Source organism: Pipistrellus hanaki (assembly GCF_964339955.1).
Source record: "Pipistrellus hanaki genome assembly, chromosome: 6".
In the NCBI taxonomy this organism is placed as follows: Eukaryota; Metazoa; Chordata; class Mammalia; order Chiroptera; family Vespertilionidae; genus Pipistrellus; species Pipistrellus hanaki.
Window position 1 is genome coordinate 8478962 of NC_140508.1, and position 26281 is coordinate 8505242.

General features: G+C 39.5%; 2 protein-coding genes across 3 annotated transcripts in view; one reads left to right on the forward strand and one right to left on the reverse strand.

Annotated features, from left to right (window-relative positions):
* Positions 1–26281, forward strand: part of ZBP1 (Z-DNA binding protein 1) — a 244968-nt gene that overhangs the window by 182213 nt on the left and 36474 nt on the right. The gene's annotated exons all lie outside the window — the stretch shown is intronic.
* SPO11 (SPO11 initiator of meiotic double strand breaks) lies at positions 7855–21634 on the reverse strand (the record flags this gene model as incomplete). Of its 2 annotated transcripts, XM_084888950.1 has the most annotated exons (13): positions 7855–7974; positions 8483–8594; positions 11296–11372; positions 12287–12324; positions 12862–12961; positions 14770–14879; positions 15231–15267; positions 16280–16363; positions 16941–17049; positions 17281–17347; positions 17736–17824; positions 19114–19227; positions 21504–21634. In XM_084888950.1, 13 exons carry the CDS (start codon positions 21632–21634, stop codon positions 7855–7857), a joined length of 1188 nt encoding a protein of 395 aa, XP_084745076.1. The 2 variants fall into 2 exon arrangements, with proteins under 2 accessions (XP_084745076.1, XP_084745077.1); XM_084888951.1 differs by lacking the exon at positions 19114–19227.

Sequence of the window (26281 nt, forward strand, 5' to 3'; positions counted from 1 at the left end):
GACACATCCATTGGTTGCTCTCAGCATGAGCCCCAAATGGGTCAGAATCCAACCTGCAACTCAGGTCTGTGCCCCTGATCTTGACTGAGAATTGAACCCATTGTCCTTCAGTGCTCAGGCAGACACTCAAATCACTAAGCCACACTGGCCAGGGCTACTTTGGGTTCTAATTGACAAGCTGCTTTTACACAGACTATCAGTGGAACAACAGCAGCAGCATGCTCACCAAAATATAATAATAACTACCTTTCCCTGACTCTTTCTAAAGGGTATTATTCAGCCACATACTTTTTATGAATTACCTCATTTAATCGTTGCAATGACTCTATAGGATAGCTATATTGTATACCATTTTATGGTTGATAAAATCAAGGTCAAGAAAAGAAAAATAAAATAAAACAACAACAAAAACCAAGGCCAGGTGGTAACTTGTCCCAGCCACAGAGGCAGTGAGAAGTGGATGTGGGATCCAAGCAGCCTGTTTCCCTAAATCTGACTCTACTCCACAGACGGCAGATTGTGGCGTGTCGTCACACTTTCCCTCCTTAGAAACAAGAAGGGAATCACCACAGTTTACATTCAGGGGCATGATTATTGCGCCATAGATTACAAGTGAAAAGTTATTAAAAGTAAACAATAATTAAAATTAAGTTTTGGTCATGACTATCATTTACATTGGTAAACCTTTTACACAGGGATAGTATGAATGACTGCACAGTTTATATTCCATTGCTATGTGAATAAAAATGGAGTATGTTTGCAATTTTGTGTTAGTTCCTTTGTATTTGAAGTGATCTTTAATTCTTAAATTTTAATTAAAATTTTTAATATGTTTAAGGTTTTGTAAATAGCTCAGTTGCAAAGAGGCACACATTAAGTGTAGCTTTACAAGGGATTAGGGGCATCCGAAGCTGGAGATAAGAAGTGGATCCCTGCCAAATACTCAGTGTCCACACAGCTCCTGTTTTCCCCAAATTCTTTTGTTGTGTGTCAGACTTTCACACCATTCCTATAGGGGTGTCGAACTCAATCAGAGAAGGGGCCAAAATCTAAAATCCAGCCTAAATCGTGGGCCGAATGGTTTACTGAACAGTCATAAACTGACAATGTCATAAACTGACAGCGGAGTTCAGTGATGACAGCGCGGTGCGGGCCACATTGCAAGGCCTGGCCGGCCGGATTTGGCCCGCGGGCCTTGTGTTTGACACATGTGCAAAACAATGACTTGAAAATGTTCTAAAGAAATGCGGTAGGATTTGAAGAGAACTGGAGAGCTTCTGCCAGCAGAGGGCGACACAGGATTGTTTTCTTGGGATGTACTGGTGAACAGAAGTACTGTTTCTCAATACTTTCTACAAAAACATTCCACTGAAACTATTTTTTAGTGTACATGTACATTTGGCTTAGCTTGGAAAGCATTTTTTTCTTTTTAGCACCACTGAACAGGTATCTACAACAAACAGGTAGACATTCTCATTAAAGGAAGTATTTTTATTTATTTATTTTTGCCTATTTTGTAGATAGTGCAATATGTTCCCTCCCCCATGAAATCATGATTTCTGAAATAATTTAGCATCATCAATGATGACAGTTAAATTTCCCAGAAATGTGAGGATATCATAAGAACGTACTAGGGTGATTATGAGCCTTCAAGGAAAAAAAAATTCTCTGAACATCTTTTTGTTACATAAGTTTTTATTACTTTAAATTATAAACAGATTCCAATTGAAATGATGTTCTTGATTAAAATTATGGAAATATTTAAAATACGTGCAAAAGATTATGGTAGAGGGGATGTCTGTTGTCAGTTGCCATTTTAAAAAGCTATTTTACAATAATGTTTTTTGGAAACAAATCTTAAGAATTAGAATTCTAGATCAGTGGTCACCAACCGGTGGTCCTCGGACCACTGGTGGTCCATGAGGTCCGAAAAGTTGGTGACTGCTGTTCTAGATGATTCTCATATAACTACTAACATTAATTTTTCATCTGCATCTAATAAAGATGGGTGCTGATGCCAAACAATGGTGTATTTTTCTCTTTCCATTTCCCAAATAAAGATCATTATTATTTTTAATCCTCACCTGAGGAGATGTTTTCATTGATTTTAGAGAGAGGCAGGGGGAAGGAGGTAGATAGAAACATCTGTGAGAGAGAAACATCAGTTGCCTCCTGTATGAGTTCCGACCAGGAATGGAGCCTGCAACCTTTTGGTGTGTGGAACAATGTTCCAACCAATTGAACCACCCAGCCAGGGTAGTAAGGATTATTTTAAGTAAATTTCCAATCATAAACCTGAGATGAATTTAATTATCCAGACTGAATATATCTGCCTTTTTCAAATTTATTTTTGAATTTCAATAACTAGTGTAGATTTTCATTCCTTTCCATTTTGACTGTATATACTGATCCAGAGATTTTGAGGTTTAACCATATATTTCTAAGGTAGTAATCTTCTTTACAAAACGTGAAGTTTAATGATACAATTACATGTTAGCAGAAGATATATGGTATGAATTAAGAAAAAAAAATGTGACTTATAAAAAATTTCTTTCTAGAATTTTTTTATAGTCTCACAAAGCAAGTCAACAGTATTATCAGAATGTTCTCAAAATGCAATACTAAGTTCTGACGTGACCAGGGAATATTAACAAAATTGATGACACCACAGGCTTGGCATGGGAGGCCTTGATTTGACATCAAACCAACAATAAGAATTGTAGACCTTTCCCAAGCAGTGTGCACGCCTGGCCACATGGAGCACTTAGGTGTACCAGTGTCATGGTTAAGCATGAGCTCTGGAGCTAGACCCTCTGGGTTTAAGTCCCAGCTCTGCTGCTGAGCAGTTATGTGACCTTGGTAAAGTTAATTAACCTCTGTACCTTTGTTGTCTTGTCTGTAAAATAAGGATAAGAAAACTACCTAGCTTATAGGATTTCTATGACCATGCAATTAATGTTTATAAAGCAACTAGAAAAATACCCGGCACAGAATGTGTTATATAAGATATTTTTCTTTTATTACTAGAAGCCTGGTGCACAAAATTCGTGCAGGGGGTGGGGTGGGGTGGGGGGGCGCAGTTGTCCCTCAGCCCAGTTTGCAACCTCTCCAATCTGGGACCCTTTAAGGCAGGGGTCTTCAAACTATGGCCTGCGGGCCACATGCAGCCCCCAGGGGAGTCTGATCCTGCCCGCCAGGTTTTTTGGGCAGTGAGCGCAGCCAAGGTGTTACAGTAGGAATTAGTAGTTCATATAGTCCGGCCCTCCAGCTCTCTGAGGGACCGTGATCTGGCCCCCACTTTAAAAAGTTTGAGGACCCCTGCAGTTTAAGGGATGTTTAACTACCCATTTAAGCCCGATCCCACTGGGATCTGGGATTGGGCCTAAATGGGTGGTTGGACATCCCTCTCACAATCCAGGACTGCTAGCTTCAAACTGCTCACCTGCCTCTGATTGCCCCTGACTGCTTCTGCCTGACAACCTGATTACCCCCTAACCACTCCCCTGCCAGCCTGATAGATGCCTAACTGCTCCCTGGCCGCCCTATTGCCCCTAACTGCCCTCCCCTGCTGGCCTGGTCATCCTTAACTGCCCTCCCCTGCCAGTTTGGTCACCCCTAATTGTCTTCCCCTGCAGGTCTGGTCCCTGCCCCCCCCCAACTGCCCTCCCCTGAAGGCCTGGGTCCCCGCACCAACTGTCTTCCCCTGCAGGCCTGGTATTCCCCCTCCCACCCCAAATGCCCTCCCTGCTAGCCTAATCACCCCTAACTTCCTTCCCCTGCAAGCCTGTCCCCCCCCACACACATAACTATTGTACTCTGCAGACCTGGTCCCACCCAACTGCCCTCCCTTGCAGGCCTGGGTCCCCCCAACTGTCCTCCACTACAGGCCTGGTCACTCCCCCCCCCCCGCCCCTCAACTGCTCTCCTCTGTAGGCCTCAGTCTCCCCCAATTGCCCTCCCCTACAGGCTTGGGTCCCCACCAACTGCCCTCCCCTCCAGGTCTGGGTCCCCCCCAACTACCCTCCCTAGCAGGCCTGGTCCCCCCCCAACTGCCCTTCCTTGCTGTCCTAGTCTCCCCCAACTGCCCTTCCCTGAAGGCCTGGTCACCTACAACTGCCCACCTCTGCTGGCCTGGTCAACCCTAACTTCCACAACTGCCTTCCCCTGCAGGCCATCTTGTGGCAGCCATCTTGTGTCTTAGAGTGATGTCAATTTGCATATTACTCTTTATTAGATAGAATTATAATACCTTATTTAATAGTTACTAGAACTTCAGGAGTAGGACCACCTTCCTGGGTATGCAACCTGTGCAGTAACACAGAGCCCTGTGCTCAGAAAGGCCCCATGTGTGGCTTAATCATTTTTTGCTTTTATCTTGAAATTCTTAATAACTTTTGAATATGAGGCCCTATGCTTACATTTAGCATTGGGCCCTGCATATTCTGTCACTAGTTCTGCTCTTGAGATAAACAGGATTATTGTCCCCATTCAGCCACATTCTGTCTACGTGGCTTTGGGCAATCAACATCCGCAGTGTTCTGGCCTATAAACTACAGGTGTAATAGGTTCTTGGGAGATAAGGTTCTTGGGAAAGTTAAATAGGATAATGTGTAAGCAGTGACTGGTAGATATAAATTCTCAGAAATGGTATATGTTATTATATTAACATTTACCTTGATAAAATAAATAGCCCAACATTTCTGTACTTCTATAAATACATATTCTTGCTCACAATTACAAGAAAGTTTTCAGTGCAGTTAACAGTTTATTGAAAGTACAGAATAAAATCGTAAAACTCATTTAGAAAAATTAAGTTAGGTTTACAAGGGTGAAAGATCACCTCTTGACTGTTACAGAAGGGCCTTATTAAAATTTGACACTTCTATAAATATTAAAACTGGAGAGAAGTTCTTTTGTTCTATAAACTTAGATTAGAGAAGAATTTAGCTGACTTGAACTTAAGTGAGGACTGATAAACCCTTAAGAACATTGAAAAGAATATATATTATTAATAAAAAGTACACTCAAAAACAAAATAAATCACTGAAGACAACACACAACCCAAATATTTATTCACAATAAATTGTACTAATTTCACAAGTGGATGAATGAGGTCTGACCCCTAAACTATGAGGACAAAGGGAAATTTAACTAAGAAGAAACTGCTGGACAACCTCTCAAATTTAGGTTATTATTAGTTTTTGTTGCTAATAAAATACTTCATGATTTAGCATTAGTTTTATTGTAGAAAGTAAATAAAATATATCTTTATTGATTCCAGAGAGGAAGGAAGTGGGAGAGACAGAAACATCTTGCATGTCCCACACTGGGGATTGAGCCTACAACCCGGGCATGTGCCCTGATGGGGATCGAACTGTGACCTCCTGGTTCATAGGTGGACATACAACCACCAAGCAACTGGACAAATAAAACATTTTTGTACTCTTTGATTAAATTTATAACATATTTTTTCAAATAAAATTTAAAAATTGAAATAACATTTAAAAAAATAATTTAGAACATAGGATAGAAATCAGTTTCTATAGAAAAGGGTAAAATGAAGCCTTCTAAAGAAAATTCTAATAGAACATTTGTTTCGACAAAAAAAAAAGTACTAATGAAAAATTATTTTAAATCTATGAAATTAAGAACATGTTTTTTTTGAGAACAAAGATGGTGGCATAGGTAAACGTAGGTACTCGCTGCCTCCCCCAACCACATCAAAATTACAACTAAAATATAGAACTACTATCATTCAGAATCACCTGAAATCTGGCTGAATTGAAGTCCTACAACTAGAGAAGTAAGAAAAAAACCACAATGAGATTGGTAGGAGGGGCAGAGGCATGGAACGGGCTAGTCTCACACACATGTTGCTGTTTTTTTTTAATTGGGAAGGAAATTCTCCCTGTGGAGGTTGCTGGTGAGGAACAAGGGGTACCAGCCTCACACTAGACACCCAACCCAGGGTCCCAGAACTGGGAAAAGAAGTCGCTGTAACTTCAGGCTGTATAAACCAGCAGGGATTGTAGCTGTGTGACAGGCTGCCAGAGACCAGCTGCCCCTCTTAAAGGGCAAATGCACAAACTTACTGGGACTCAATCCCTCTAAGCTCCAGTGCCAGGAGGCGCTGGGGGACCAAGATACACAAGGGGGAAGGAACTGGACTGTTTGGAATTGTTGCAGGAACTTGGGGGTGGCTTTCTTCCAGATGGGTGCTACAGGGCTATTGTTCCTATGCTGGAACCTCTCTTGTTGCAGGGCTGACTGGCAAACATATCTGGGTCTCCGTCAGCCTGGCTCATACTGTTTGCTCCACTCTGGTGAATCCCTGAGACCCCCATCCCATCCATTTGCATCCCCACCCAAGCTGTTTACAGCAGCTTTTCCATATGAATGGCTTGTCCTGGCTCAGGTTTCATACTTTGCTAAAACAAACACAGGGAAGCAGCCAAAATGTAGACACAAAGAAACATGTCACAAATGAAAGAAATGGAAGAAAGCAAACTGCAGGAAAAAGAGTTCAAAACCAAAGTTATAAAGTTACTTAAGGATCTTCATGAGAGCTTCAAGGGACTTAGTGAGACTTTCAAGGATCTTAGAATGTCAAAAATATGATAAAGGACCAGTCAGAAATTAAGCATACACTAACTGAAATAAAAAATAACTTATAGGATTCAATAGTAGATGATTTCAAGAATCAAATCAACAATTTGAAATACGAGGAAGCAAAAACACCCAATCCAAAGAGCAAAAAGAAAAAGAATCCAAAAATATGAAAAAGTATAAGGAGCCTCTAGGACAACTTCAAGTGTACCAACACTCACATTATGGGGGTGCCAGAAGGATGAGAAAAGAAGGTATTGAAAACTTATTTGAAGAAATAATGACAGAAAACTTCCTCTACCTGGTGAAAGAAATAGACTTACAAGTCCAGGTATCACAGAGTCCCAAACAAGAGGAACCCAAAAGAGGTCCACACCAATGCACATCCTAATTAAAATGCAAAGGGTTAAAGACAAAGAGAGGATCTTAAAAGCAGCAAGAGAAAAACAGTTACCTAAAAAAGGAGTGTCCATACAACTATCAGCTTATTTCTCAACAGAAACTATGCAGGCCAGAAGGGAGTGGCAAGCAATATTCAAAGTGATGAATAGCAAAGACCTACAACCAAGATTATTCTACCCAGCAAAGCTATCATTTAGAATTGAAGATCAGATAAAGAGCTTCACAGACAAGAAAAAGCTAGAGGAGTTCATCACTGCCAAACCAGTATTATATGAAATGTTGAAGGATATTCTTTAAGAAGAGGAAGAGAAAAAAGAAGGAGGAGGAGGAGGAAGAAAAGAAAGAGGAGGAGAAGGAGAAAAAGGAGAAGAAGGAGAAGAAGGAGGAGGAGGAGGAAGAAGATGAGGAGGAGGAGAAAAAGATAAAATATGAACAATAAAATGCAGTAAATACATATCAACAATTGAATCTAAAAATAAAAATAAATGAACAAGACATTAAATGAACAAAATAAACTGAATAAAATAGAATCAGGGGCATGGAAACATGGAACAGACTGACAAATCTCAGAGGGAAGAGGGTGCAGGAAGAGAGTAACTAAAGAACTTAACTGCATACATGCATTACCTATGGCCACAGACAATAGGGTGGTGAAGGCTTGGGATAGGGTGGGAACCTGATGGATGGGGATAATAATGGGGGAGGAGGAGGGAAGGGGCATCTGTAATACTCTCAACAATAAAGATTTTTTTTAAAAAAAAGAAAAAAAATTTCCCCCCAGAACAGTATTCTACTGAAACAAACTGAGAATCCTCTTGAAATTGCAAGCTATATTTTGATACATTTTTATATCCACCCTCCAAATTTTAATTTGTTAGGTAAGTATACTCTGGAAAGATAATCTGATGATAGGAAGGTCAAAGCTTGAATTTCTGCCTTCATTTTAGAGTCTGCCATTATTTCCATCTGTCAATAAAAGTAAAATATAGTCATACCAGAGTTCTTTGATACAGTTCTGGCATCTCAACAAACTGGTAAATCTAGACTTGTTTCATTCTTCCAAACCATGGGCATTAGTCCTTAGAGTCAGCCAGAATATTCTAGAGCTGTAACAACTAAGAATGTGAAGGGACTAACCAGTATGGATACCTTCAATAACCAGGAAAACTCTAGCGTCTTTCTAACTACATTCTCTTCTTTTTTCCTTTCATAAACTACGATGCATCCATAGACTATGGGTACATAACTATGATGAGGATAAAAATAGACCAGTTCCATCTAGGTAATCTCATCTATCAGCATCCATGATTCAATGTTTCAACAATCATATACTATCAGACAATACCCATCTTAGTTGTTGGTTACATAGATTTCAAGGAGGATGTTCTCAAAATATTATGTGAATGGCTGCTACTAAAGTAAAATGCAATCAAACATAAAGCACTCAAATTTAAAAAAACAAACACACTCATACTTCTTTTCTCCAAAATGGTTGATAAGTAACATAAGGTCTCTTCAGTATACTGTCAAGTTTCATTTGGTCCCGTTTTGTCAATGGAATTAAAGAATCTTTAGATATATTTAACCTAGAAAAAAACAGATGAAAAAATTAGTAAAAAATTAGTAAAAAATAGTATTCCTATCACTTGAAGGTCATGTTTCATTCATATTTACAAGAAACTCAAAAATCACAGATAAGAAAATTAATACAGATATACCCTTTAAGTCCAGAATTTTGGGGATCTGGCATGTCCTAAACCAAGAAGTGATCAAGTTCATAGTGGAAGTCTGTTATAAGTATGGCATGGTTTTCTTCATGCCATACTCACAGGATAACAGGAAGATAAATATTGGTTATAAAACAAATGATGCCCTGGCCTGTATGGCCTGCATATATGTGGTTAGAGCATGGCCCGCACACTGAAGGGTTGAGGGTTTGATTCCTAGTCCAGGGCACATAACTAGGTTGCAGGTTTGATCCATGGTTCCAGTCAGGGTGCATGTGGGAAGCAATCAATGGATGTGTCTCTCAGACACACTGATGTTTCTCTCTCTCTCTCTCCTTCTCCCTCTCCATCTCCTTCTTCCTTCCTCTCCCTCTCCCTTTCTTCCTTTTTCACTCTCTGCCCCTCCTTCCCTTCCACTCTCTCTAAAAAAATCACTGGAAAAAATATCCTTGGGTAAGGATTAATAAAAATACAAACAAGCTGGCTGTGGTGGATAAGTGGTTGAGTGTCAACCTATGAACCAGGAGATCATAGTTCCATTTCTGGTCGGAGCACGTGCCTGGTTGCAGGCTAGGTCCTCAGTGTGTGGGGCATGCAGGAGACAGCTGATCAATGATTCTCTCTCATCATTGATGTTTCTATCTTTTTCTCCCTTTATCTCTGAAGTAAATGAAATATTAAAACAAACAACAAATGATGATAGCACTAACATCACATATATGCACACCAAGACAGCTCCAGAGCCCCACAGGCTTGAGCAGTGAGGTCCAATATGGGTGCCACAGTGAAACTCACTGGGATTTTAGTTTCCACTGAATACTTAATTCTTTGTAATCACTGAGAATTTTCTGGTCCTTGGAAATTAATCACTTTTCACTTATGTGCAACGTGTGCACATGCATACACGAACACCTACCTAGTTTTAAATTTGAAAAAGTAAAATGCAATTTCATCTTGTTTTAAAAATAGACCGTGAGAAGTCTAGATTTATGGTGTGGACTACTTTTAAAGTCATAAGTCCTGGATTTCCTGGGAGAGCTCCAAACAGTCTTTTTCAATGTTTCCATAATTATGACCACTTGCCAGTGGCAGCTCATGGAAAGGGTGACAATTTGATTGAAAGGGGGGCCTAGAGGATTTCCCTTGATGCCTTGTTTGTGTAGCTACTACATTGTTTTTATCTTTGATTGTACATTTACTTGAAGTGACTTTTGAGGGCACTAAAGGAATTATGAGTCACAGCGAATTTTTCTCCAAGCCCTCCACTTTAATGCTTATCAGACCATTTGTCCTAAATTTGTGCTAGAAATAATATCCATACAAATATATCTCTCTCCTGAGGGATTTGGACCATGACATATTACATGAAACTGAACAGAACTTTGATTCACTAGAGTGTAAATATTCAAAGATAAAAAATTAAATGTTTTCTATTGTGCCCTTGTTTTGTAACAAGTGGCAATCACCCAAAACCTGTTCATATTCCATATTTATTGTAGAAAACAAGTGCCCATTACCAAGGTCCACTCACTGTTTAAAGAAACCCAATCAACATGTTAAAGTTCATTCTCATTGGCCAATTACAGTAATAATAAAATATTTTAAAATATCCCACTAATAGAAATGAATAAAAGTGACTGTCTTATGCTAAGGGACAGGTGGGTTTTTACTCTCCAAGGAAAGCAAAATAATTAACCCATCCAGAGGGCAGCAAAAGCCTGGAGAGTGTGCATACCCTTTGACCCAGCCATCCTGGGAATTCAGCCTATGGGACTCATTAAAGCTGGAGGCAAAGATTCAGTTACAAGAGGGTCCATCAAAGCGCTATCAGAAGAGATCTGGAAACCACCCAAACATCTGACTTTTAGGGATTGGCTGAACCAGTACATCTAAAATGTGACCTAAGTAATATAAGACATTAAACTGAAGCTGGAGAAGATAAATGTACTTACTGACAGGGAAAAGTGATTTCAGTGTGTTGTGTGAGAAAAGGAGATTACAAAATAATTTACAATATCAGTCCATTTTTGTGAAGAGCTATGATTATGCACAGAAAATAATCTACAAGACTAAAGCTGTTCACCTGTTTGTTATCTTGTGAGTGAATATTTTTTCTATAACAAATGTATATAGTAGATGTGACAAACAAGCTACTCAAACTGTATGTAATCTTAAAATGAAGTTTTTTTTATGAAATTAAAAATTTAAATCTATGATAAAATTGATTCATGTCAAATGATGTCAGTGATGACCATTTAAACAGATTCAATGTCTTACACTTTCCAAGTATAATAAATTTCAAAATATTTTCATAGTAAAAGTAAAACAAAAAATGTTTTCTAGCTAGCTGAAAACTTAATTAACCAAATTCATTTAGGCAGCTGAAACAGAAACATTGATGAATTTAATTCATAATTATAATATAATACTTAGTCACAATGAACAATGTAAATAAAAGGCAGTAAGGACTTTTCCCTTGTAGTGTGACTTTTGAGGCTTATTGTGACATATCAAAATGAGTCATTATTTTAAAGATCCCAGTTTTACTAAACCATCTAACCTTTTAATATCCGAAGGGAGGAGACCCAGCCATCTAATAGCTGGAACTGTGAGATTATGTGCTTCAAAAGACATAGACTAAAATAAAAAGCAAAAGTGCATTAGATAAAGCTAAATTTCAGAGAACTAGCATACTCATTTTGCAGCCAAATTTTTTACTTATCAATAACAAATATGAGAGGTTTCATGTCCTCAGAGCCCACAGAAGCAAGAAAATCACCGAAGCTTCACTGAAGGGTTTCAAACTGCTCTGTAGTATTTCTGGATTGACTTTCTATAAAGTAAAACTACAAAGGGACCCCCCTGACCTGCAGTTATTACTGTATTACTCTGACTTCATATCTCAACACCTTGCTCCCACACCCTTTTCATCTGCTCTAGACATTTATGTCAGGGGCACGACACTCAGGGAGTGTACCAGTGGCTCCCAAACTTGACTATGCATCAGAACCACTTGGAGGGGCTGTTCTCAGAGACAGGGATTCAGTGGATTCAGTAGGACTGGAGAGGGGCTGTGATTTGCATTTCTAACAAGTTCCCAAATGACACTGATGATTCACTAGTGTAGTCCAGGCCACAATTTGAAAACCACAGTTGCAGACTCTAGTGGTGAAACTGGTCCTTATGGTGGGAGAAAGGGAATAGGCCAAGACAGAATTTAAGGCTACAGATAATGTTCAGAGTATTTTTGGCCATCAGACAATGTTGTTACCCTGAGGCCCAAGGTTACTTCAGCAGCCAGTAGAGTGGAGGATATTAATACCTCCTGCCCACAGCTAATCTCACTCTGTCATCTGTCATTGCTCTGGTCATGCTGGAAGCTGGAACCACAGCCACAGAAACAGACTGGCCCTAGACCAGGACAGTAGCTCCCCTGGAAACTAGTGAGGGACCTCCACTTACTAGGGGCTGATAAGTAAATGCAGAAATAACCTCAGTGAATATAAAATACCTTCACAGTGAGAATAAAACAACAATTTTTCTTTACTTACCATAGATCCGTACTTATAAATGCACATTATTTCTATGCCTGTTAAAAGAGAGTCAACTTTAAAATTAGACTTCTTGTGTATTCTAGATTAGATAATTTGCACTCTCAAATTATGTCTAACATCTGAAAATTTTATTTTTGTGAACCTTACCAAGGAAGAATTTATTGTTCAGTTTAATATGGCTAAAATAGCAATAATTTGCCGGAACCGGTTTGGCTCAGTGGATAGAGCGTCGGCCTGCGAACTGAAAGGTCCCAGGTTCGATTCCGGTCAAGGGTATGTACATTGGTTGTGGGCATATCCCCAGTGGGGTATGTGCAAGAGGCAGCTGATTGATGATTCTCTCTCATCGATGTTTCTAACTCTCTATCCCTCTCTCTTCCTCTCTGTAAAAAATCAATAAAATTAAAATAAATAAATAAAATAAAATAGCAATAATTTGCCTCACAGTCATTAAGTTTTATCTAATAATCATATTCTTTAAAAATATTTATGGAAGTGTTCTAAGAGCAAAACAACACAATACTACAAATATGACTTAATTCTAACTGCATCAAATATAAACGATAAATCACCGTGTGGGTCAGCATCTACAAGAGTGAAAATGGGGATGTGAAATGTGTCCCACAGCTTCTTGACTAAAAGTCTGGTGTTCAGATCAGGCACTCCCTTCCCCTAAAAGCAAGATACAAATTATGCATTTTAATCACAGTAGAATGAAATCTATAAAATAATATCCTTTTCTGATTAATCATGTAAAAGTTATATTCCCTCACTTTAAATTTCAGATGGTGGGAGACTAGTGTTGTCTATGAAAAATGTACAATATGTACAACAAGGTGAAAAAGCTCATCTACATTCACACCTTTGATTCACCACTTAGTAGTGTGAACCTGAGTAAGTCCTCGAATCTCTGTGGCTTAGGGCTCTTTAACACTTACAAGGTTATAGAAATTTATTAACTAAAAAAGCAATTACAAGAGAACCTGGCTAAACTTTAGGATTTAATAAACCTAAATGGTAAAATAATATTATATATTAAAAAATAACTATGTAGAAGAGTAGCTTACTAAGCATTGCAAAAGTGTTGAGAGAAAAGCAGGAAAACCAAGGGTCAGAGAAGGAAGCAAGTAGAGAGATAATTGGATGGGCTTCCCATTGGACAGCTTTGAGTTTGAATTCCCTCTGACATTCATTGGTGGTTGACATCAGGCCAGTTAGTTTCATTGAGCTGTGGCTTTATTTATAAAATTTGGGCCAAGGAGTGTACCACAGAACACTCCTAGCAAGAGATCACTCCCAGGGTTTAAATACAACCTCTGTTGTTTGTGAGGCCCTAGTCTGCATTTTCCATCTCCACTTCCACCTAGGTTCCACTAGGATTCCCTGCTATCATCTCAAATTTCTAAAACTTTACTCAAAATTTTTCTTCCTCAAAGGACTAAGCCTTCCTGCCACTTGTCCTGTAGCTATCAACTGGTAATGTGGGTCCATACATGACATCAGGGTCACTTTGACTCATTCCTCTATCCTGTGGTCACCAAGTCCTTTTGAATTGGCCTTAGAAATGCCCTTTGTTTCAGTCCTTTCTCCTTAACCATTCCTCACTCCTGATGCCTTCTGACAGGCTCCCTGACTCCAGAGCTCTCCTCTCCATCTAATGTTGGCTCAGCCACAAGAATCCTCATCATTTTCTTCCTCACCAATCCTAAACCTTCTGTTTGGATTCCACTAAGTCAGGATGCCTCCTTGGGTGTGGCCAGGCCTCCCAAGCCTCCCTACAGCTGCCAGACACCCTGCTTCCTCTCCAGGACAGCTCTCCTCGCTGCTTCCACAAACACAGCTCACAAACATAACAATTATTGTTAATCTAATAAGCCAGAATAATTTTGAATAGATGAGCTTTTTTCCCTTTATAAACCTAGGTTTCTATAAATTAGAAGAAAGCCAGGACAGCAGAGAGGAATCTGATCTATTTTGTTATTCTGTCTTCATTCCACCTACCCACAACCCAAACTTCCTTTATTCTGCCCTCTTTCTTTCCTACTCCAGCCCATATCATCCATCAAGTTTTACAAATTCCTCCCACATTATCCTGCAGCAGGAAGTTTACTACCCTTTGCTAACTGATGTCGGTAGTGCCCTACGTGTTATCTCAATGTTGTCTCCTGTTTTCTTTGCTGTTCTTTAAACATTTAGCCTTTTTTTTTTTTTTTTTTAAAGCAGGTTCCTTTTGACTGACTTGATGAAATTACTTGGTACCCAAACCTGTATGAGGAAAACAAGGAGTAGCTCTTGCCTAGTCAACCCTGCCCAAAGCTATGCTGTTACCCTATTACAGTTGAGACAAGTAGCCCCTATCAAATAGCATCATACTATAAGAGGATGTTGTCCAAGCTGTTTAGATAACAGCATAAACTCCTCTTATCAATCACCAAAGGACTATGTTAATCTTGGAATTGTAGTAAAGGCATGTAATATACCGTAACCATAATGCATGGAGACAGTTTGTTGCAAAAGTTGTCATCTAGCAGTCGCTGAAATGTTGCATCTTTTTCTACAATCAATAGAAATTTCCCATTTGTAATTAAATCTGTGAAGCGAAGGCAAATTTAAGGAAAGAGTATTTCAATTTAACCAGTAACTACATAATGGTCCCTACAGATCAATTCAAAAGCAGCTACATATGTAGTATTTTCATTTTTACCTTGAAATATGTAACATATCTATTCATATATGTAGTTATGAATATTCATATATGTAGTTATGTCTCTCCTACTAAGTGATGAACTCCTAAAAAAATCCTACAGAAGGGACCATGGAGTGTTCATCTTGACCACTATACAGTCTAGCCTGTTGGTTACACATCGGAAAGCTTGATTTATCAAAGTAACAAATGCATGAACATTCTAGAATTTTAAATAGTTTTTAATTCAAAGGATACTCCGAATTCCTTGAATATTAGATGGCACAGCAACAGCCTACATTAAAAAAAATGAGACAGCTTTTTAGATACAAAGAAAGTATAACCACATTTTAGGTTTTATCACAAAAATCCAGTATTTTCATTTTTAAAAAATATACCTGTCATCAGAGGTTTACATCTCAGTAAGAAAACAACAGGAAACAGATTTACGAAAACAGACCCAAACTACTTCCCAGGAGGTGAGAATTTCTTGGAAACTTTTCGGATATGTGCCTTAAAGAGCAGAAATGAGTGAAGGAAAGACTTCCTTATGCAGGCTCTCATAGGCATCAGCTTCCTCCTTTCCAAACTGATGAGCTGGCCCTTTCAAACTGCTGTGCTTGTTCAGTATTGAGGGCCTTCTATGCATCAAAGCCGAGCAGAATAGTTTAGGTTTAAATAAATTAATTTCAGAACCAGAAAATTTTATGAAGATTACCTAAATAACCATGCTAAGAGGGTCAAACCATACTCTACCTGAAAACAAAAGTACATTTTTTTTAAAGAAGTCTGTGCATTTATTTCAATGACATTTGACAAATGACATATTTTAAAACTATACCTATTCATATACCTATTTATTCATCCTTCAGTTTTATTTTATTTGTTTTTGTTTTGTTATTCCTCACCCAAGGATATTTTGTCCATTGATTTTTAGGGAGAGTAGAAGAAAGGGAGGAGTAAACGAGTGCAAAGGGGGTAGGTAGAGAGAGGAAGGGAAAGAGAAGAGAGGGAGGGAGCAAAGGGGAAAGAGAGATACATCAATGTGAAACAGACACATGAATTGGTTGCCTCCAGCAGGTGCCCCAACCAGGGCTGGGATCAAATCTGTGCCCTTGACCGGGAATCAAACTCTAGGCCCTTTGGTGTGTGGTTGGTGTGTGAGCTGATACTCTAACCACTGAGCGAGCAACACTATTTTAAAATCCTAAGCTCCAAATTACATAACAAGCAGGAAATAAAATACATTTCTAAAACAATGGATCTGAAAGGGAGTTAAAGTATGTGAAAACATTAAGAATACTTACTGTTGTACAGCTACAATTCACTTTGGTGCCATCTTCCTCGATATACCCTAAATTGCCAGCAATTAAACCCTTTGATGTAGATAACTAAAAAAAAAGGGAAAAAAGACATATTTGAAAACTTTTTCATGACTATATTTTGTGCTTCAAAGTATGTACATTCCTCATATACACCTGCTATCATTTAGCTCAGATTGTAATTTAAGAGATAAAAGAAAAACATGTCAGAGTATTTAGGATTGAAACATTTTTGGTTATTCATCTATTTTGGTTCACTCATCTAAGGAAAAACATTGAGACTAGATATTTAAATTTATAGTGAGAAAAATATAGTATCAAAATTTATCAAAAGAAGGCACAGATCACATTCATTTTTTATTACAATTTTTATACAAACATTTTGTCTTAAAATAAGATGCTTTGCCCGGCTGGTGTGGCTCAGTGGTTGAGCGTCAACCTATGAACCAGGAGGTCATGGTTGGATTCTGGGTCAGGGCACATGCCTAGGTTGGGGGCTCAAACCCCAGTAGGGGGCATGCAAGAGGCAGCCAGTCAATGCTTCTCTCTCATAATTGATGTTTTTCTCTCTCCCTCTCCCTTCCTCTCTGAAATCTATAAAAATATATATTTTTTAAAAAGATGTTTTATATTAAATGGCACTTACTATATGTAAACACCTCCTTGGCACTTTTAACATACAGGAAATGTCGTTGATAATGCTGTCCACAACAGTCTGGTTACCAAAGAGTTGGCTGTCAGTGTAATATAGGTCTCTATAAAATTTAAAAAAATATTTTTTTAATTAACCATATTTTCTTTGAATATAACAGGATTGGAGTATCATTTAAAGAAAGCTTTAACTGGATGAAACACACATATAAACAAAATAATCTATTACTTATAATGTAGTTTGACATAACTTTTCAAAACATACTAATATAATGAAAGTCAGTTTAAGTCTCACATTGCATTTTAAATAGTAATTGACTACAAAATATACTTACCTTTTGGTTGCATAAGTGTTGCTCTGCACTAATTTATAAATCATGGACAATATTTTAAGAATTAGAGCTGGAAATAAGATACAATAAACAAGTTACTCATCATTTCTCGGACTAATTCAAAACATTTAACTGTTGCCAGTTACTTTCCATAACATTACAAAAAGTAATCTTTCCAAAACAGAAGTGTTAAGTAATTGCCTGAAGAATCCGATAAAATTAATTGCTCAATGAACAGCAAAACTGAGAGAATACTTTTCCACTCAATCATGTACCTTGAAAATTTATTTTGGAATTACAATTTACTTCCATGGTTAATGGCAATGCAAAATTCTATACATTTATTTCAAGTACAGAGTACTATGAAAGAACAAATAAAATTATTTAACTAGGAATAATGAAAACCCCTAAGATAACAAAATACTTTTAATCCTAAAAGCTAAGAATGATAAACTTACCAAAATTTTTAACTGATTTTAGTGAATCACTTTTGATTTTTCTTGTGGTACAATGAGATACCATGTGAAGACCCACAGAATCTTCAAACCTGTCATTTTGTTTAAAGCAAGGGAATAAAAAGAGTTAATTTCTGAATACCAAATAATATACACGTAATGGACTCATCTGCAAATAATTTAAATCCACATTTCTTTGTAATTTAAGTACCAAAGCTTTAGGATAATCTAATTATAAGCTCAAATAATTCCAGGTGATAATAGGATAACTGGTTTGTGACATATAGAGACACTAAAACAAACTGTTTAAAATAAATGAATTATAGACCTTTGATTACAATGTGTGTGTGTCTGTGTATTTCTTTCCTGGGAAAACATTTAGTGTATGTGAATTACTTCCAAATATTTCACAATTTTATTAGCATTTTGATAATTTTAACAATTTATTCATTTAATAATGTTACTCAATAAATTTTGAAGTATGTAATTTCTGATTTACCTCCGAAGTTACGTTAAATTAAATCATTTATATTTGGTTGTTAAATTGAACTACCTAGCCTGTCCTAAAGGGGGCAGAAAGCATCAGACAAATAGGCCAGTTGTCAAGGGGCTTCTTACTCACTTTGCAAAATAATGAAGCAAAATATGATTCAAAAGCTTACATTTTAAATTAACTATATTGATCATAAAGTAATAGTGATGCTGAGCCTCAAAATTACTTTTATTCTGTTTCTATAACTGTCACTGATAACTATTTTTGTAGTGTTTTTCATTATTTAGTGGAAAGATTCTACAGGCTGAGGATCTCAAAAACAAATAAACTATGTTTCTAGGTTCTAGGAATTTGATAAAGCTGTTTGCTGATTTTGCCCACTTGGACATATGACTGAGCAGGGGAAGATCTGTTGGGAGAAAGAGCCTTCGAAACATGCTCTATGTTCAGGACACATTTATTTTGGTCTCCGTATCAGGATTGGTTGTAGGTCCCCTGCACAAGTGGTTTACTTTCTCAGTATAGATGAGAATTGCCCCCTTCAAGTGCTGGGAAGCTTAGATCTCAGTTTGGAGCCTATTTTTAGCAGAACTGAAAGACTTTATCATATGCATTTTGAATTCTAACCTTTCTCAGAGCTCCAATCTTTCTTCCTAGCATTATTTTCCTTTTGCCTTATCTTTCACTCCTTACTTCTAGTTTACATAACCTGCCTAAATGGTATGTGTTTTGTAAACTTCCTCAAATCCTCTTTTTTTTTTTATTAGATACAAAGAAAGTATAATCACATTTAAAAGCAATAACAACAAAAATGAAATCTGACTAGAACTCTAACTTCAATAAATTCAAATAATGACATTTATAAATTTTAAAATGCAAAATGCCCACTTTATATTTTCCCAGCTTGATCTGTTGTCAATCGTGAATGCAGGTGCTTCATTTCTTGCCAAGCTTGTAATCACATCTTGGATAACATTTTCTATAGATGCAAGAACCTCAGAACTGGAACAATAAACATACTATGATTCAATCTTAATTCTAAATTAGGCCTTTACAGTATGTAGCATTTCCCCAGAGCAATATGGAAATCATTTTTGTTTCATTGGCTGTTTTTGAAGACTAGGTAATCCATGTCAATAATGACATCTCTCACTAAATTCTAATGTCAGTACTGCATTAAAATAACACTATCGTGGTTACCTAAGAGAAATTTCGTTTGCTTGTAATTTTACTTTCAAACAATTACCTATTGAAGTAGTATCTCCTTTTCAGATTAATGACTAGACAATACAATTTATAAATATACTATATCCCCGGTGCATGAATTCGTGCATGGGTGGGGTCCAGCCAGCCTGCCCTATTGGGGTCAATTGGGCTGGCCAGGGGAAGGGGACACAGGTGGTTGGCCTGCAGGCCCTACCTCCTGGTCAAATCCCTGATAGAGGGGGTAATTTGCATATTAGCCTTTTATTATATAGGATTTTAATATACTTTTCATGTTAACCTACTTAAATACAAATTCATTGGGTTAAAATACTACTACTTCAATTAAAAATGTCATATTGACTTTGAATTTAAATTTTCCCCCAAAACTGCAGTGCAAAAGTATTTCAAAAGAAACACTTCTTTTTGTAGCAAATTTCCCTACTTGATCTCATGCCTTAGATCAGCCCATTTGAATTTTAGTGATACTAAAAAGAAAAAAAAAGTTTTAATCACTACCACAAAAACTTGGCAACTCTTATACCACTTTACAGTAAACTTTACAGCAGTTTTCTGTCAACTGACTTTTAATTTCACACACCATCAGCTTCAAAAAATGCGGTTCCCGGTTTGGCTCAGTGGTAGAGCGTCGGTCTGCGGACTGAAAGGTCTCAGGTTCGATTCCGGTCAAGGGCATGTACCTGAGTTGCGGGCACATCCCCAGTAGGGGGTGTGCAAGAGGCAGCTGGTCGATGTTTCTCTCTCATCGACGTTTCTAGCTCTCTATATCTCTCCCTTCCTCTCTGTAAAAAAATCAATAAAATATATTTTTAAAAAAATGCGGTTCCATTATAAGCACCATTAGCATATTGCCTAGGATGGAAAGTAAAATCTAGCCAATGGGCAAAATTTACACTTAATTTTAGATACTTCTAATTTCCACAGGAACCTACTGTCTTCAAAAACACAAGAATCAGAAAATAAATTTAAAAACATTTGGTAATTTCTAATCTCGACAGGTAGAAACTGACTCAAATATCTCATTTTTTTCCAGTTTGAAAAAAAAGTTGGACAATACTGTGATCAACTCTGAGATACAATCAGATTAATTTATGTCTTAAATGTAAACAAGGGACCTCCACTCCCTTCTTTCCCTCATCCTCATAAATCCTCCCTCAAACTAAATCCTTACGTAAGAAATTGTTTGCTTGTGGGTTTTCCTTTCTTTCTTATCGTGTGTGTGTGTGTGTGTGTGTGTGTGTGTGTGTGTGTGTTTGATAGTTGGTTTGACTTACCAAAAAAACAAACAAACAAACAAACAAAACCCACAAAAAACAAAAAAACACACCAGCCATTTGCGTATGCTGAAAAACTTTGCTGATAAACCAGAAAAGCAGATCAAGGAAGCAAAAACAACAGAGCATTTGAAGTAAGAGTTGGCAATAACAAACATATTTTCTGTAGTTAATTCCAAGTTGGGTGGCTGCAGAATCGCTTTAATTGATTTTATCAACACCACACTCTGAGCTTTATTGATATTAAAATCATTTAAAATATGTACTCTGTCTTCACTTCCAAGTCAAGAAAACTGTTGTTTTGTTATAAAACACTTAAAAATGTGTTGACTTCCTTGTTCATTTTTATAAAACACACTCAGAGAACTCACGACATTCATTTTCTCTCCCTTTCTTTTGGAAAGAAAATCCTGAAAACTAAGGTTAATATTTTTATCCCATTTTTTTTTTTCTTCCTGTGCCCTAAACTTCCTGAGTAAGGATCTCAGGAAACCCGCCAGCCTTGTAGGGGGATGCTCCCGGAACGTTCTAGAGCGGGAACATTCCAGAAAGCAGCAGGGCAGGGGTGGGTGGGGCGGGGTGTCACTAGGCTTTTGGGGAGTCCAAAATAAGAACTGAAAGCTGAAAAGGGAAGGAGCGCTAAGGAAGGTGCCTTCTCGGGGTTCTGGGCTGGCCGGCCAAGGGGCCGCGCCCCCCCCCCCCCCCCCCCCCCAGCAGCCTCAATATGGAACCTTCTCGCTTTCCACCCTCGGGCGTGTGCGCCCCACAGAACCCTAATACCTGGAGGCCAGGCGTGTCCCGCTGCCTGCGGGCTCCCTGCCCCCTCTCCTCAGGGCGGCCAGCAGGGACGCCCTGTGCTGGTCCAAAACCTCAAAAAACGAGGCCTCAGGCCCCATGGGCGCAAAGGCCATGACAAAAGACGCCAACGAAGAGCCCCGGGTGCGCCAATCCACCTGGGCCCCAATGGCTCCTCCGCGTGGGCAGAGCGCAGGCCTGGGGGCAGCCCTTTCCCGCGCTTCCTGGCCGAGGCCTCCTGCACATGCGCACACTTTACACCCGCCCAAGCGAGCCGCACAGGCGCATGCGCATAGCACCCCCTTTGAGAGGCATGTGCCGCCCGCAGGACAGTAAGGCCGGTCACACCTGAGTGTTGGCTCCTTCCTGGAGCACGGTCTGCCAAGCAACGGGGACCAGCAAGGTAAACTTGGGGTGCTGGACCTAGATTTCATTGAGATCATTTTGTGGGGTTTTGTTTTGTTTTTTTGGTCTGTTTAGGGAAAGCAGTACCAGAGATTTGTCATTATCGCCAATAGTTATGGCGACTCAGCTGTGTGACAGATCCAGTACTGGGCCCTGGGCTCAGCTGGGAGCGGAGCAAACTGCATTCCTGCCCTCAGGAATCGTGGGCTTACAGAGCCTGGCTCACTCAGCCTCTCTCTTTGTCTCCTCATCACCTGAAGGATCCTCGTGGGCTCAGGGCAGTTTTGCAGGTGAGGGTAAAGGGAGGTCCCCAAGTTTAGGCAGGCAAATTAAACATTTAGCAAATTAAAATACTGGACACTCAGATAATTTTGAATCTCAGACAAGCACCCAATACTTTTTTTTTTTTTTTTTTTTTTTTTAGGGTAACTAGGTCCCATGTAATCTCTAGGACATACTTTTTAATTGGTTTCAAAGAGAGGAAGGGAGAGGTAGAGAAAGGTAAAAACATCAATGATGAGAGAGAATCATTGACGGCTGCCTCCTGCAAGCCCCCTACTGGGGATTGAGCCCACAACCTGGACATGTGCCCTGACAGGGAATTGAACCCGGACCTCCTGAGTCATAGATGGACCCTCAAACACTGAGCCACATGGGCTGGGCTCTGGGACATACTTTTACAAATAATGTATTGTTCTGAAATTTGAATTTAGCTGACCTTGTGCATTTCATCTAGCAATCCTGCCATTGGACCCCTTGTGCCCTAGGTGACCTGCACCTTTCTCCCTGCCCTCTCCCCGCCCTCTGGAGCACAAGAGAGGGATTCTGAAGCCCCAGGCAAGGAGTCCTTTGTCTCTGGGGTGATGTCCTTGAGAGAGGACAGGGGGAAGAGACCCTGGAGCAAGTTGGCTCCCAGGTTTGTGGGAGCCTGGCCTGGCGGGGGCCTGGGGACTCAGCCCCAGAAAAGCCACCGATGGCAGGCCCACTAAAAAAAACCTAGTTTGTTTTCTCAGTTCCTGGTTATTGGGTAGTTTTGAAACCTGCTTTTTCATCATCAATAATGGCCTTCCTCTGTTCATAATGATGGCCACCTGCCAGTGCCAAGCACTGTGCCGAGGGCCTTTGTTACTGTTATCACATATACTTGCTCAGTTACTGTTATCACATGCACTTGCTCACCATGTACCATGAGCGAGGAAATGTTAGGTACTGAGGACACAGCTGTGAACAAGGCAGGCAGAGTCCTTGCCCTTTGGGAGGGGGGCACTGGGATTAGTAGATAAACACAGGAATAAAGAAGTGATAGGATCAGAAGTAGATTTAAATTAACAATCCTAAACTGCATAAATTTTTATCTCCATTTCACAGATGAAGAAACTGGGAGGCATGGAGAGGTTGAGCCATTTGTGCAAGATTGTACACAGTAAGTGACGGAGCCAAGAGGCAAATATGGACTCCAAATTTGAGCTCTTACTACTAGGGTACGAGGCACTGCTGATGGTCTGGCTGGGAACACGTCTTAATTTTGTACAGGTTTCTGGTGATGGGATTGTGAAAGGGCCCGGGCTGCGTGGGGCACAGGGAGGAGATTTAAAACACTGGCCTCCGCGTTTTCATCTTTCAGAGGCGGCCATTGCAACAGGTGGGCTCTCCTTTATTATCGTCAATGAGGAACAAATACAGGCCTTTGAAGGGAGAGGCCCAGTCAGTGACATCTGTGAGACTTGTTCGCTGGGAGGTGCCTTTCTTCTGGGACCAGAACATCCGTCCGTTTGTCTCGCATGACACAGACCCTTCAGTATCACAGGTCACTACACTCAGCTAGGGACCAGTGGCCTCACTAAATCGGCCATGAAATGAAAGGTCCTGAGCTGGGTGGGGGCACAGGGAGGAGATCAAAACAGTGAAGGAAACAGATGCATCATAAACCTGGCATTCCTGCCAGAGAAACCACAAGGTGCGGACTTGAAAGGTTCCCACTGGGGCAGAGCAAGCTTGGAGGCGTTTAGCGCATCCTTGCAGGCAGCTGTGGCTCTGCCCCAGGTGTCCAGCCCACTCAGGTAACATGCAGGCATGGTGTGCACTACCTCCACATCAAAGTCAGCCGCCCCTGGCTGTGAGAGGGAACCAGAAAAACATCTCACCCCTAGCAACAGACTGCAGCTGAAACTGGCAGCTGCCACTTTGCAGGGCACGCTGTGGGCTAACCCCCGTCCCTGCTGCAGCCACTCACTATTTTACCTTGATCTATGCCCTCTGGACTTGGCCATCCTTCATATCCTGGAGTTACTCCCTTTAGTCCGGGGGCCTCTGCACTTGCTCTTCCCTTAGCAGCTTGGAATGCTTTCTCCTTTTTTTCTCCCTATTCTCTGCGTCCCTCCCCACAATCAGCCTGGCTCATTCTTCTGTAGCTTTCAGATATTATTTCCCTGGACCTCCCCTAAGGAAGTCTTGACCCCTGGTTTCCCCTGTCTCAACACGTCTGCATTCCTCCACCCTGCCAGCCCCAGGAGAGCAGGAGCTGACTCATCCTCTGCTCCATAGGCCACTGTGCTTGCACACGGGAGGCACGCAGCAGTATTTGTTGAATGAATGAAAGATTCCCATGGGTTTGTCTTTGTTCTCTGTTTGTGATATTCCAGGCATCTTTCTATTATACAATGCCTGAAGAAACATAATTTTTTATATGAATAAGACCCCACTCTACATTCTTCTGGTATTGCTGCCCCTGGTCATAATAGTGACTGCAGTTTGCGGACACTGGGCCAAGCACTACACACATAAAAATCTCATTTACTCCCCCTCCCCATTCTACAGGGGAGAAAGCTGAGGCTCTGAGAAGTAGAAATACAATTGCTCAGTGTTCTAGAGCAGCGTTTTTCAACCGCTGTTCCGCGGCACACTAGTGTGCCGCGAGATGTTGCCTGGTGTGCCGTAGTTGCAGACAAGACAAGAATTTTATAATTTTTCACTATTTTGTTTACTTAATATTTCATAATAAAGTAATTATAAAATACTTTCTTTGTGTTTATTTGATTCCTATTCAAGAGAATTACTTTATATATAGTCAATCTAGGCACAGAGTTAAATTTTTTAACATTTTCTAATGGTGGTGTGCCTCGTGATTTTTTTCATGAAACAAGTGTGCCTTTGCCCAAAAAAGGTTGAAAAACACTGTTTTAGAGATGCAAATGACAAAGCACTGACAGTTTCTCTGCTCTTAGTTGCCATATGGAATTGCCTCAAAGTCAGGGTAATTTAGTGTTGATGAATAAATTTGCCCATGTTTCATAGCCAGTGATTATATAGCTGGGCATATGATGTAAAGCAGATCAATTAAAGAAAGCTAAATTGAATTTTAATAAGATCACCTAAATATTTGTAAGCCTGTAGGTCATCTTACTGATGGAGGTATATTTGTTTGTTTTTATAGAGGAAGTGCTTTGATGCATCATCATGGACCCAACACTAGTTTCCATGACTGTAAACTCATAGTCAAATCTTTCCAGCTATATTCATCCCCTTCCTAACCCTCCCTTTAAATTATTAGGAAGCAAATCCCAGGCTGAGCGACACTGGCTGGGCAATCCATAAACTATTATTTCACCCATAAGTACTTGAACATGTATCTCTCTCTCTCTAAAAAAAAAAAAAGAAAAAAGAAAGAAAAAGAAAAAGGACTCTTTTAAAAATAGTCAAAATCCTATTATCATACCGAAACATATGTTCACAATCATCTCTAAATAACATCAGATATCCCATCACTGTTGAAATTCCCCAATTAATTCATGAATTGTTTTTATAGCTTGTTCTTTCCAAGTGCAGATAAGGTCCACCCATTCATGGCTGTTTATTGATAAGTCTCTTAAATCTCTTGAATTCTACAGGTTCCTCTCTTTTCTTTCCTTGCAATTTATTTTTTTAAAGTATGTTTTTATTGATTTCAAAGAGGAAGAGAGAGGGAGAAATAGATAGACACTTCAATGATGAGAGAGAATCATTGATCGGCTGCCTCCACATCCCTATAGTAGGGACCCAGCTCACAACCTGGGCATGTGCCCTAAGCTCCTGGTTCATAGGTCAACACTCAACCACTAAGCCATGCCGGCTGGGCCTTTCCTTGCATTTTATTTGTTAAAGGCACTAAAACTTTCATCTAGAAAGATTTGTATGATTAAGAGGTTATGGATTGTCCAGCCAAGCCAGTGTTGCACAGTGATTAAACATCGACCTATGAACCAAGTTATCAGGGTTTGATTCCTGGTCGGGTACATGCCTAGGATGAGGGCTTAATCCCTAGTGTGGGGCTTGCAGGAAGCAGCCAATCAATGATTCTCTCTCATCGTTGATATGTCAAT